This window comes from Alligator sinensis, unplaced genomic scaffold (genome assembly GCF_000455745.1).
Source record: "Alligator sinensis unplaced genomic scaffold, ASM45574v1 scaffold223_1, whole genome shotgun sequence".
Classification (NCBI taxonomy): Eukaryota; Metazoa; Chordata; order Crocodylia; family Alligatoridae; genus Alligator; species Alligator sinensis.
Window position 1 is genome coordinate 2,122,534 of NW_005841936.1, and position 14,273 is coordinate 2,136,806.

The following is a 14,273-nucleotide window of genomic DNA, read 5'->3' on the forward strand; positions in this document are numbered from 1 at the left end:
CCTCCTCCCCCGGTCATTCCTGATGGGCATTTGGCTAGTAGAATCGTAAAAATTAGGGCTGGAAGAGGACTCAGGAGGTCATCTAGTCTAACCCCCCTGCTCAAAGCAGGACCATCCCCCACTAGATCATCCTAGCCAAGGCTTTGTGTAACCAAAGATGGAGATTCCTCAGCCTCTCTGGGTAACCTGTTCCAGTGTTTCCCTACCCTTCTAGTAAGCAAGTTTTTCCTAATATCTAAACTCAACTTCCCTTACTGCAACTTGAGACCACTGCTCCTTGTTCTGTCATCTGCCACCACCGAGAACAGTCTAGCTCCATCTGCCCTAGAACCACCCTTCAGGAAGTAGAAGGCAGCCATTAAATCCCTTCTGAATTTTCTGTTCAGATTAAATACGCCTAGTTCCCTCAGCCTCTCTTCATAAGTCATGTGCCCTTAACCATTTTTGTTGTTCTCTGCTGGACTCTAATTTGTCCACATCCCTTCTGTAGTGGGGGGGCCCAAAACTAGACACAGTACTACAGCTGTGGCCTCACCAGTGCTGAATAGAGGGGAATAATCACCAGGGATCCGGGTTTTCTATTTTCCAGGGAAAAACAGAGAAAACTCTGATTCCGTTTTTATCGGAGAAAACACAGATTTCTCTCTTTAGCAGAGAAATCCACGGATTCTCCACTTTTGCAAAGAGCTCTTGCAGGCTGGCACAGCTCCAGCCTTCAGGAGCCAATTGCAAAAAGGGTAGGAAACCCTTGGAGGCAGAGGCAGTCACAGCTGTTACGGGCGGCCCTTACCACTTGCCTGTGGGGCTGCCCGTGCTAGTGGTGACGACCACTGCGTACAAAACCTCCTGGTGCCATGGAGCCGTGCTCAGTGCTGTGCGGCTGGAGGCAGTGGCACAGCGCAGGGTGGTGGTGGGGATGGCTGCATGCCGCCCAGCCACCACCACGCTGCTGCTGCCACCCACCAGCTGGCCGCACAGCTCCACGGCGGCAGTGGAAGGTTTTGGAGGCAGCAGCCGTCACTGCCATAGCGGGCTTCCAGGTAAGCGGCAGCACTGTGTGCAAGCCCAACACCCCCCCCCGCCGCACCCCCATCCCTTGCCTTGGCTGCAGAGCCAGCCACGGAGCTATGCTCCAGCCACATGCCAGCCTCCATCTCCCCCTCCCTTGGGCAGGAGGCCAGGTGGCATGTGTGCGGCCTACACATGGCGGGTACCACCACACCGTGCCCTGCATCACTGCTATGTGCCGCCTGGGGCTGGCAGCACCCCATGCTCCCTCAGCCCCCAACCATCTTCCCCAGCCCTGCCCCACAGCCCCCGAACCCTACTTACCTCTAGGATCTAGGGGCGAAGGGCATGGCTCTGCAGTGGTAGTGCTTGCCCGCAAAGCCCCTCCACCCTGTGTGCAGATGCCACCATGGAGCTGTGCAGCTGGTTGCAGAGCATGCTGCTGAATACAACGCCCCCCCGTTGCACCCCCCAGCCAGGCGGCACTTATGTGGCCTGCACACAGTGGTTGCCACCGCACTGCTGCTGCTGTGCCCTGCACTACTTGCCCACAAAGCCATTCAGGTGGCCGTGGGATGGTAGCACAGGGCGCAGTGGCAGAGTTGTGGTGGCGGCTTCCATGTGTGAACCTCTTGTCAGGCTGGCCGGCATGCGTGTGGCCCATTGATCTACTCCCCCAGCACCTTCCCTTTCCCCCACCCTGCCCCGCCTCTTTCCTCAACACACACTTACCTGCTGGGGTGGGTGTCTCTGTTTGTCTGCATGTCTGTGGGTCTGGGGGGGCTGTTGCGAGGGGCATCAGGAGGGCTGATGAGACTGGAGAGGAGTGTGGGGCACCAGCAGCACTGGGAGGAGCTGTGACAGGCCTTTAATTCTTATCACAGATTTTGGGTTTTTAATCGGAGAATTTGCAGTTTTTAATCGGAGAAAACCAGGATCCCTGATAATCACTTTCCTTGATCTTCTGGCAGCAGTCCTACCAATGCAGCCCAGTATACTGCTAGCCTTCTTGGCAACAAGGGCACACAGTTGGCTCATATTCAATTTATCGTCCACTGCAACCCCTGGGCCCTTCTCTGCAGAGCTGCTACCCAGGAAGTCATCCCCAGCTGTAACAGAGTATGGGATTCTTCTAAGTGCAGGACTTTGCACTTGTCCTTATTGAACCTCGTGAGATTTCTTTTGGTTTAATCCTCCAATTTGTTGAGGTCTGCTTGAATCCTAGCCCTACTCTCCAGCATATCTATTACTCCCCCTGGCTTGGTGTCATCTGCAGACTTGCTGAGGGTACACTCTATGCCATCTTCCAGGTCATTGATAAAGATATTGAACAAAACTGGCCCCAAGACTAACCCCTGGGGCACTCCACTTGCTATTAGCTGCCAACTGGACATCGAGCCATTGATTTACTACCCTTTGTGCCTGATGATCCAGCCAGTTTTCTGTTTATCTTACAGTCTGTTCATCTAACCCATACTTCCTTAGCTTGCTCGCGAGAATGTTGTGGGAGATGGTATCAAAAACCTTGCTAAAGTCAAGGTATACCGCATCCACCCGTCTCCCCTCATCCACAGAGCCAGTTATCTCATCATAGAAAGCAATCAGGTTGGTCGGGCATGACTTGCCCTTGGTGAATCCATGCTGACTGTTCCTAATCACCATCTTCTCCCTCCAAGTGCTTAGAAATGGATTCCTTGAGGTTCTCCATTTTTCCAGAAACTGAGGTGAGGCTGACAGGCCTGTAGTTCCCTGGATCCTCCTTTTTCCCTTTCTTAAATATGGGGACTATGTTTGCCCTTTTCCAATTGTCCAGGATCTCCCCCAATTGCCATGAGTTTTCAAAGATGATGGCCAGTGGCCCTGCAGTCTCATTGGCCAACTTGCTCAGCACCCTTGGGTGCATCCTATCCAGCCCCATGGACTTGTATATGTCCAGCTTTTCTAAATAGTTCCTAACCTGTTCTTTTGCCAGTTGACTGGTCACTTCCTCTCTAAACTATGCTGCCAGGTGTAGTAGTCTGGGAGCTGACCTTGCCTGCGAAGACTGAGGTGAAAAAGCCATTGAGCACTTCAGCTTTTTCTATGTCCTTTGTCACTAGGTTGCCTCTCCCATTCAGTGAGGGGCCCACTTTCCCTGATTTTGCTCTCATTACTGACATACTTGTAGAAACCCTTCTTGTTACCCTTCACAACCCTTGCTAGCAACTCCAATTGTACTTTGGCCTTCCAGACTTCATCCCTGCATGCTCGAGCAATGCTCTTATATTCCTCCCTAGCTTTTTGTCCTTAAGTGTCCACTTCTTATAAGCTGCCTTTTTGTGATTTAGCTTACTGAAGAGTTCCCTGCTAAGCCAAGCTGGTCTTCTGCCACACTTACTAGTCTGCCTGCACGTTGGAATGGTTTGTTCCTGGACTCTCAGTAAGGCTTCTTTCAAGTACAGCCAGCTCTCTTGGACTCCTCATCTTCCTCTCAGACTGCCTTCCCAGGGGATCTTGCCCATAAGTTCCCTGAGCGAGTCAAAATCTGCTTTTCTGAAGTCCAGGGTCTTTACTCTGCTGCTTTCCTTCCTTTCCTCAGGATCCTGAACTCAATCATCTCGTGGTCACTGCTGTCCAAGTTGCCATCCATTACTACATTTCCCCACTAAATTCTTCCCTGTTTGTGAGCAGCAGGTCAAGAACAGCAGGGCCAAGCTCCAGCACTTGCACCAGGAAGTTGTCTTCAATGCTAGCACATGTTAACGCTTTGTGAGTAAAACGCCTACTGAGAACTACCTTTTAAAGCAGGCTCGCTAGCTTCAGAGAAAATTACTATTCTGCCTGATCTTCCAATGAGACATCATCGTCCCTTCTAGATAATTCTGTAAATACTCTGTAACAAAATACCACTGGAACAAAAACTTACAATAATTTTATTTTATTATTGTACATTCTGTACAGTGTGTTACCACCTTCCAGATCTTTGAATGTTGATGATTTGCAATTCCCTTCCATACAGACTGGTCCTAGGCCTTCCAAGAAGTACATTTCTTTTGTCAATTTATATAGCCAGTTTACAATTCATTGCTGATATCTGATCTTTTTCCTAATTTTCACTTTTGCTAGTAGCGATTCCATCTGTATTTGAAGTGTGTACCCATTTTAATAAGAACTGTGTGTACTGTTTTGCTCAGGGAATAGCTTTGGCCTATTCATTTATAATCCTCAGACTTGGAACAAGAATTGAGGGAGAAATATTGTAACAGCAGTAAGTGAAATATAAGGTTTTATTAGTGCAAATGTATAATATAGTATAGCTATAAAACATAGTTTATCAAAACAGTTTATTGGATACATATACCATGTTTAAGTCAATAAATAAGTGGTATTTTCATGTCCATTTTTGCCAGCCTAATTTTATCACTGAGGCTGCCTGCAGACATTCAAAAACAAAACAAAAACCCCCCAAATAAAAACCAGCATTTTACTTTAAGCTCAGTGCATTCCTGTGCTGAGCCCTGCACATGCCCAAAAGAGGCAGTGCTTTAGTTGGACCTAGCTTGCTCGTCTGTATAGATTGGGCACTTTAGTGAGGCTTTTTTGGCACTTTTATCTAATAGCTGATTAACTCTGCTTTAGCTAAAAATGCCAAAAAGCCCTGCTGCAGCACCAAATCTATTCAGATGCCTCAGTCAGGTGGAAGTAATGTGCTACTTCTTCCAGTAAAGTGTGGCTGTTTTTTCTTAAATCTCTGCAAACAGCCCGATTTATTATAGGATGCTATATAAGTCAGTTTAAGTATGAAGGATTATATGACCTTGAATAGCTATTACTGTAGACAGCTATATACAACAATAAACTGTACATTTATGTGCTGATTTAATGATGGATTTAATTAAAAACAGTGTTAATCACAAACTAATTTAATTTCCTGCTTTTTTTTTTTTTTTTAGCACTGCTTATTTTCTGTGATATATCTCTGTGATGTGATGCAGAATAGTAACAACTAAGTTCATCATTCTTTTAGGCATCCCCTGCATCCTATTTTTTTTTTTGTATATTTTAGACCCTAATTCTGCATGCAGATTCATGAAGAAATAAATGTCAACCTGCAGGAGCTAAGAGCAGGACTGTGGCTTTACAGAGTCTGTCTTTATTTTCTGCTGCGCAGAAGCAATTATTGATGCTTAAATTTCTACACATGCGTTTTGGTTTCGGTTTTGGTTAGTTTCCACTAGTATACAAAACCTTGTTTTTTGTTTGTATATTTGTTGTTCTGTGATTTGTCTGTCATCTGCATATACTTCAGAGGTTCCCAAGAGCAGGCACCAAGTCTTAATGGTTAGAAGCTGCCCACTAAGACACTTCTGGAGAGGAAAAGTCCCACTGAGTCTGCATAGAGAAGGTTGCCATGATAGATACCAGAATGGACCTCAGAATTTTTTTTCAGACCAGTACTAATTATTATACTTTCTGGTGCTGTTTTCACAGCCGTATGCTCGCTGACCCGGGAAAATATGTCCAGACCCAGACCTGATGTTACGATATATTACCATAATCTGTCTCCCACTATGCCAAATTCTGAGGTCTTAATGTCTCGTATACATGCAAATTCTCATTGGGTTTTAGTGTTTAATTGCTTAAAGCATCATACATTTTCTCAATAATCAGGACTATTTTATGGAAATGAATTTATATTTATGCACTTTCCTTCCCAACTATCAAAATTGATTAACCTTGAACTAAAAGTTTCATCTGATGGAATGTAGACTTGGTAACATGATTGATTATATAATATACATGTCTTGCTAACAGAAAAATCCAAGTCTATGGGCACATCTACACATGCTGCTATGGCGCAGTTACAGCCGGTACTGTGCCTGATTATTTTTAGGCACTATGTTGCCATAACGATGCAACTGGGGGAGCGCGTTCGCTACAGCGATTGCAGCTGCGGTGTCACAGGTTTTGCACGTGGACACTGTTGCCGTAGTACGTTGCTACAGCAATGTAGCGTCATGCATAGACGTGCCTTGTGCAATTATTGCTTTAAAGGATCTCAGATTAAGGTTGTGATGATAATCTTTGAATTACTGCATTGCTACTATCTTTTATTAGAACAACTATATAATTGGGAAGGAAGTTTGACAAGCTTTTGGGCACAAAGTACCCAACTCTAATCATTTTATTTCTTGAGTGCATTCACTATACTAATTTATTTCACAGAAATGATATATAACAGAGTCAACACTTCCTTTCTGTATTTTTTTTCCTATACAGAAATGTTCTATTTAAGCCATTTATCAATTGCACGTTCATACTTTTTTGGGTCCTTTAACCAGTCTTGATGCCACCTAAGGTTCGCAATAATATTTGAGTAGTTTTGTCCTACACTCTGTTTCCAATTGATAAACTGCTTCTTGTTGTACTCATGGACAGAAGCAGAGACCTTTGGATAGTCAATTATGGAACGAAGTTTTTTCTCCAAGGAGTGTGCTACTTCCCTGTATGTTGTAGCTACATTTGTTAGTTCATCCGGATCGGCAAAAAGGTCTGCAACAAACAAGAACTGTTAATAGTTTGCCAAGGTATTTTTAAAATTAAACAAAACTGAGAAATTAAAAAAAAATTAGTAAAGTAAAAGTTGTTAATATACCAAAGAGCTGAGGAGGAATGGAGTGATCATTTGAATACGCAATATATTTCCATTTGTCAGTTCGAAGCATATAGGTGGAAGAATTCACATTGCATCCATGGAACTCACTTAGTACCCATGTTGGATGTGGGCTTCTGGATAAGGTTTCATCTGCCTTTTCAGATAACAGAGGCATCAGGGAATACCCACTGAGGTTGTGAGGGAGAGGGATTCCAGCTATATCTAAACAAAGACAAACATTATTAAACCTTCTCTTAAATAATGCTAATAACAATAATGAAGTCTTGGTACTGTATTTACTCAAATCTAAGTTGTCTCTGAATTTTAAGATGACCTCCCCCCAATAATTAGATTTTATATATGGACAATTTATGAATTGGTTACAATTATTGGAGCGGGGAAAATAGAAGGTGGGGTGTGAGGGTCAGGCAGCCTTCTTGCCCCTGTACTCCCAGCTCCCCATAGCCTTTTCCCCTCCCCCTCCACTCCACAATCTCTGCCCCTTCCTCACCCCTGCTTTCTGCAGTCTCTCCTTCCCCACTTCCCCTACCTCCCACCTGGCTGTCAGATACTGCTGGAGCTCTGTTCCCTCCCAGAGCATAGCATATAGAAGCTCATCCCTTGCTGGGGCATGCAGTAATGTCAGTGCTGCTGACTGGCTGGGCTGGGGACAGGATTTCCATGTACTTCATGCCTGGAAGGAAACCCAGCCTGGGCTGGGGCTGAGCTATAAATGACAATGAGTGGGGCAGGGAGTGGGCAGAAGCTGCAGAGGACAAGTGGAGGGGACAGGGAGGAGGCTGCTGTGGGTCTGACTGGCTCCAACCTGGGCTCAGGGCCTGAGTCAGAGCTGCAGCAGCTGCCTGCCCCCTCCCACCCTGCTTGGTACACACATCTAAGATGAGGTGCTTTTCTTTCTAGGTTGACTGGTAGGGAGTGTGGGGGGGGGAACTTCATCTTGGATTTGAGTTAATACGGTACATAGTGAACATGCTAGTGAATCAAAACATGTCCTCTAAACTTGGTTCCTGGTAAGACCATCATCTAAGAGCCAGATAAGTATTAAGGATTAACTGAAAGAGGATTCCTCTGCCACAGGCATTGCATTAGCAACTACTGTACCCCATATATATTGCTTTTCATCAGTGGATCACAAAATATTTTCCAAAAGGAGCTCAATATCAATATCCCCACTTTACAAATGGAAAGCTGAAATACAGGGAGGTAAAGTAATTCAGCCCTGATTACTCACCTCCTTACAAATGCTAGTGAGAAGACAGAGTGAGTAGAAGTCCTGGCAGAAAGGGTTATTCTGTTGGTATACTGCATAACACAAATTCCATGCAATTTTATATTACACAGTGCAGCTGTGGGGGCCTGTCTCAGCTCAGTTACAGTATGAGTGTTTTTTCATTTCAACAGAGATCATTAGGAAGCTGCAATGTCTTTAAGATGTGCTACGGGAAGGTTTATACCTGTCTTTGCTGCTGAGAATCAAGCTCTGTCCACTTTTGCTCGGCATATGACCAATATTGGCATTTAGACATAGTAGCCAGTGAGAGGGGTCTTGAGCATGTACCCTGGTGTTGCTCTCTATTTAGGAAGATTAGCATGAGTAAGGTTCTCTGCTATCTAAATGTCAAAGTGCCTACTAACATCAAAGTACTACATATGTGAAATATTTTTATTATTCTTCCAAATACAATCTACGCTGATTAAGAACTCAACATTGCCTATTTCATGATAGATTTGTGTAGTGTATATTTTATCTAAAAGTTATTGCAGGTACATGGAGTGGTCACTTCATTTTTAAGGGTACCCTCTATATGGATAGTCCTAGCTGGTGAATTCTCTTCCCACAGCCCTTCAGTAGTATGTAGCGCTTTTTTTCCCTATTCTCTCTCTTTTGTTGAGTTGCTTTTGCAACCTATACATTTGCCATCAAACTCTCTTTCCGCTTCCTGCTATAGTGAATAGAAAACTTTTCCTTAGCAATAAAAAGAAAAATAGTAATCTCCAGTCTGTGGGCCAGATATGCCCGGCCCTAAACGGAACTTAAACTTCTTTCTCATACCCCTGTGTAGCACGTGGGAAGACCTGCAGTATCTGCGTTCCCTTAAGTGCAAACACTGTTCAAAGCCAAGGGATCTTCAATGGCACAAGCCAAAATGATTTTGGGCTCCGCAATTCAAAAAGGATGTGGAGAAGCTTGAGAGAGTGCAGTGCAGAGGAGAGCGTGATCAGAGGTCAGGAAAACAGACCTTATGATGAGAGGCTGAGAGCCATGGGACCTTCAGCCTAGAAAAGCACAGGCTCAGGGGTGATCTATACATTTATCAGGGGTGCTCATCAGGATCTGGGGGGAACGTCTGTTCACCAGAGCGCCCCAAAGGATGACAAAATCGAACAGTCGCAAACTCTGCCACGACCGATTCAGGCTGGACATAAGGAAGAACTTCTTTACTGTCCAAGCCCCCAAGGCTTGGAATAGACTGCCGCCGGAATAGACTTTCCCCTCTGGGGAGGGCTGGGAATTCTGGGGCCCCTCTGGTAGAGGTGTGTGTGTGGTGGGGGTGCCATGCTCTGCCACAAAAATGGTGACCGGTGCTGCAATCAAACAACAAAATCAGGGCAGCTGCCCCAAATTCAGTAGGTCCCTACATATAAGTACCAGATCTGGGACATATAATTTTTTACATCACAGGAGATTGCTAAAATGAAACAGAACTTTAATTTCTTGATTGCCAATTAAATTAGGGTCTAGATAGTGTAGCAGAAAGCCCCCTTTTCCTCCTGCCTGCATTTGCTCTCCCCTCTTTGAATATGTTTTTCCTTTTCTACCTTTTCTTCCTTCCTCTTTCTTTCACTTTAAGATGAGGAAATGTGTTTTAAAATTTATATACGTGCATTTTGTATCTCCCCGTGTATGTTGGTATTTTTATCTATTTGTGCACCATGGCATTACTCTTGTAGCTTATATTTTATACTCCTCACCTTTCAACTATAAATGTGTTTAGTAACAATGTTAACAAGGGTAGGAGTCAAACTGTCGCTTCCCTGTATCAGGCTGGCCCCTGAAAGAGCGAGTGAATCAGTGATTGAATGTATAACACTGTAGCAACAGACAGCAATTAACACCTAAGGAAACTGCAGATCAGCCAACGGAAGAAGTCAATAGAAGACAATGTAACAACCGGGAAATCTCTAAACATCACTGATCAAGGGCTAGAAGCCCTGGCCTGAGTTAATCAACGCCGGGGACCAACTTTTGGGATGAATATCTCCAGATCGACCGCTCCCAGAGTCCTATTCAAAATTCATCAACGGACTCCCAAACCTGCACGTACATGCGGACGACCCCTGGGGCTGACAGATGCCATCCAGTAGCCACCGAGGGGGGGGGGAAGTCCCAGGAGGGTCAATGACCCCTGGATTGGGCAAACCTGAAAACTGAGGAGTCACCAAAGTCTGCTAAGGACAGATAAAAAGCAGTGAAAAGTGACTCTCAGTGGCGCCTTCTTGATCTCCAACTCGACCAGACCTGTCCAGCCGGAATGACCAGCCGGCGACCCCCTTCTGGAGGATAACACCACACTGAAAGAGCCTTGACTGGCCATCGACGGCAGACTCCAGCGCTTGTAGGATAGGTATACCTGACTCTTGTAGCTTGCTACTGTGTGTGTGTGTGTGTGTGGGGACCAGCCCCAAGGTTTATGATTTAACTTCATTACAGTGCTTCAATCTGCCTAATAAACCAGAATTTTAAGGATCCCGAGTTGGACATTTGTAGCCAACAATAGGATTGGCAGATATTATCATCTGATGACTCAACTCATGTGGAATGATTTGGTGGTCCCAGCCCTTGTCTTTAGTAGAACAGTTAATATAAAAATCACCACTGCCATAAAGTAGGTATTGACATCCTTGACTGCACTCTTAAGAGAGGCCCATGATATATTCTGCATGCAGACTGAACTATCTTCTGTCCTGTAAGGGTTCTCGTCAGAGGCATGTTATAAAAGTAACGTTTGGGTGTGTTTGCACCATGCTTTTGCTGTACTTTGTTCTTTGGACAAAAATTAATTTGCCTGTGTTGTCAACTGAATGACTTTAGCACATGTGCAGTTTCTTTAAGGAGAACACAATGGTGGGCAGAAGAGAGAGAGCAGTATAAATAGACATCAGAAGGAAGAATCATGGGGAAAGAGAAGTGAGGAAATCTGAGCAATGGAGGTAGAATAATGGAAGGTGGGGCAGGGAGGGGGGCAGAGAAGAAAGTATGTAGGTCCTCTCATCCTTTTTGTATTACCTTACTTTTACTGCTGCCTAACCAACTTCTGTCACCTTTAATCTTTCTTTTCTATGCCTTTTAACACTTTCTTCCTTGTATTTGATACCTCTGTTCCTCTCCATATTTTTGTCATCAAGGGCTTCCTTCATTCTCTTTGATTTTTAAATGCTACTCTATTTCATAATCACCCTTTTTCTCCTATTTTCATCTTTTACATTTGACCATGAATGCTAGATCATCTCTGCTGATCACCAATGCAGTGGCTCATTCAATGAGTTCTCTCATCAATTTTCCTCCTTTAATCCTTCCAATAGTTCCAGTTAACCCAATCTTTCCTAACTCATGGCCTCCTTCACCCCTACTCCCATGCTTCCATTACCCTACTCTTTGGTTTTCTGTTGAAAGGCTGTTTCCTTCAAAATACAATACTTACTTGCATGTGTAGCGTCAAAAAATACACCTTTCATATACTAGCTTTTGCACCCATTACATGTTCCTATTCTTTCTTTCTCCTTTAAAGTCACTTAGTGTACTTTCTATAACCATGGTATTAAATTCATTTCCCCCAGTTTCATCCAAGACCCTCCATTATCCGGTTCCTGTTGCCTGTTCTACTAAAACTGCTCTAACTAAAGCTTTCAGGTATTTTTGTTTTATGGCCAAATTACTCCAACTTCATCCTTCTTGGCCAGCCTTTCTTTTTCTTAATCACACCTTAACCTTGAAATCCCACCCTAGAGCCTTATATGATGATACCTACCTAGCAATTTATTGTAGGTAACTAGTATATAGTTTACTATTTCAAAGTTTCTTATCTTATATGGGGAGAGGGGAATCATTTGACACATGCTCTTTCATGGACTGTTAGTCTTTGTAACATTGGGTTCTGTGACTAATTCTCATCCTATTTTCAATGCCTCTGTTTAATTCTAACGCCCAGTTGTCGTAATAATCTTGTAATACAGGTGCATTTAAACCCCAACCCCATTATGGACTCACGGCACTCCTCCATAACTTTTAGAAACTGAATGGCACCTAATTTTTAAGCTACTTTGTATATTACAGTGCTTACCTTCTTGCACAGAGGCTGGCACCCTGGCTGAGAATCACTGACTTAGGACAATGGAGCTCTGATTTTGATTGTAACTGCTTTTAATTTGTATTTGACTTAACTGAAACACTGAGATTTTGGTATTCCAAACAGAACTGAGTTACTTACCGAGCATGGTAGGATAAATATCCACAAGTGAGACCACATTTGATACACGATGTTGTGCTTTAATATTTGGCCCCATTACTAGAAGAGGAACATGGGAACTTCCTTCATACATGCTCATTTTATAAAACTGCTGATGTTCCATAGCTAGTTCTCCATGATCTGCAGTGAATATAATAATGGTTCTTTTAAGAAGTCCTGTATCTTTCAGAGCCAAAATGATTTCACCTGCAACAAGAGAAACTTTAAAAGCAATTTGTTCAAATATACCTTTAACATTTTTGGATTTGCAGAGCACCAGGCAAATCTTGAGAGCCTCTTGCCTACAGCAGTGGAGACGCAAAGGCCCATGTGCCCCTGTCTTCCTTTGAAGGCAGAACCCAGGACACCACCGTCACTGTGCTTCTCAACCTGTCAGCCTCCTCAGTGATCACTCTCCTTCCTCAGTGTTTTCTCTGCTGTCTCCTTGCTTATTCGCTGCTTTTCTAGTTTCTTTCACACTTGCATATGAAAATACCATCTAATCAAGGCCCCAACCCCAATGCTTCGCAGTCAGCCTCCAGGTAAACTTGAGCCATAGGGCTTAGCTTTAACTAGGGCTTTGCGTGCTGGTCTGTATTAGAGCAGTAGCTTTTTTTGTTTCAGCTATTACTAAACAAAGCAGCAGTAAGTTTTTCCATCATTTAGCTGTGAGGAATGGTGCCTGGTGCATTACCACCTCCCCTACCATGGCTGCCATTAAGATTTGCCAATATAACACTATACTATCCTGGTCTGAATTCCCACTAGTAATTGATAATTGACAGTATTCCCAGAACTTGTACCCTAGTCCACCTTGTTCTTTTTCATATTCATCCTTTATATGATATCTAAGAAATCATTTAATACACAAACTCAAATGATTCTCTACAAAAAAATAAGTCTGATCAGAATTGTCAATAGCTTTAATAGTCTTTTTCTGTATTATGGAATATCACCTACCAAGCATAGCATCTGTCTCTGCACACATAGCATAATAAAAAGCTCTGATATCTCTGATTTCTTTCTTTGTAAAATGTCCAGTGCAGTTCTTGGTATAAGAAGAATAATAGTCTATTGGGTGCATATCTGAAAGGGGAATCCATTTTGGAATTTTAATGGCTTCATACATTACCTAAAAACAAGAGGAAATTAACTTATTTTGGCAAGCATATTTTTTTTACATATAGATTTAATAAAAACTGTGAAAACTGTTCAAATTTCAAATGATCATCCACAGAACACCTGTTGATTATCTGTTACATGGTACTCCCTCCTGCTCCTTGTTTGTTTTTTTTTACTGTATTAACAAACCCATCTGATCAAATAACAAATGTAACATTTAAAGATGCATCCAATCCCCCAAAATATACATAAAGACAGCTATTTATCTATTTATTTAAGAGAGCAACAGTGCTCTCTTAAGCCAAATCAGTGTCCAGAGGAGTTTTGTGTTCTTCTCTTCCTTTCAGTCTCTAACAGTTCCTTTATTTCAGTTAACATTAAGTTTTTGTGTTTCTTAATTTCTGTATAATAAATTCACACCCTCTTTTCCCTCAGAACTCTGCATAACACAATCTTCTAATCTCACTATCTTGTAATCATCTGCTTGTAATTTTAAATTTATTCCAAATTTGTTCTTAAATGCTAGCTCATAGAACTTGCACCTTTCTTCAGTATTCAAAAAGTTTCTCAGACTTTCTGCTTTGAAGGCAAATGAAGATTCTTTTTGTTTTGCACATTCCAAGAATTTCCAACAAACTTCTAAGTAAGCATCGTTTTTCCTTCTCCCTTGTAGAACACTTACTGGATAGAAGACTTTTTCCCTTACTAAAAATTTCCAAACTTTTTGAAACCAGAGGGTGTCACTTCTCTTCCAGGCTTTAGCAACTGTAATTCATACAGCCACTAAAAGATGAATGATCAGTTCTTTAGGACTCACAGGCCATGTCCAGATGAGCATGGCCATGTGATATGCGGTGCTGCAGACATCTTTAGTGCCGCATACCGCACATTCAGCTGTTTTGTGCTGCAAGATAGCAACATGGGAAGTTTTTTTGACACCTGGATATCCACAAAAAAAAAATAAGTGCTGGCCCCAGCCT

At 43.2% G+C, this 14,273-nt stretch overlaps 1 protein-coding gene across 2 annotated transcripts in view; it reads right to left on the bottom strand.

Annotated features, from left to right (window-relative positions):
• Positions 1 to 3,909: 3,909 nt before the first annotated feature.
• ARSK (arylsulfatase family member K) overlaps positions 3,910 to 14,273 on the bottom strand; it is a 37,111-nt gene continuing 26,747 nt past the window's right edge. The window contains exons 4-7 of one of the 2 annotated variants that reach the window (XM_025199113.1): positions 13,132 to 13,303; positions 12,154 to 12,312; positions 6,644 to 6,865; positions 3,910 to 6,540 (exon numbers count right to left, since the gene is read on the bottom strand). In XM_025199113.1, the coding sequence (XP_025054898.1) occupies positions 6,275 to 6,540; positions 6,644 to 6,865; positions 12,154 to 12,312; positions 13,132 to 13,303 (819 nt within the window). In that variant the 3' untranslated portion in view covers positions 3,910 to 6,274. Of the gene's footprint in view, positions 6,541 to 6,643; positions 6,866 to 12,153; positions 12,379 to 13,131; positions 13,304 to 14,273 lie in introns of both variants that reach the window. The other variant, XM_025199112.1, reaches the window with a different exon arrangement.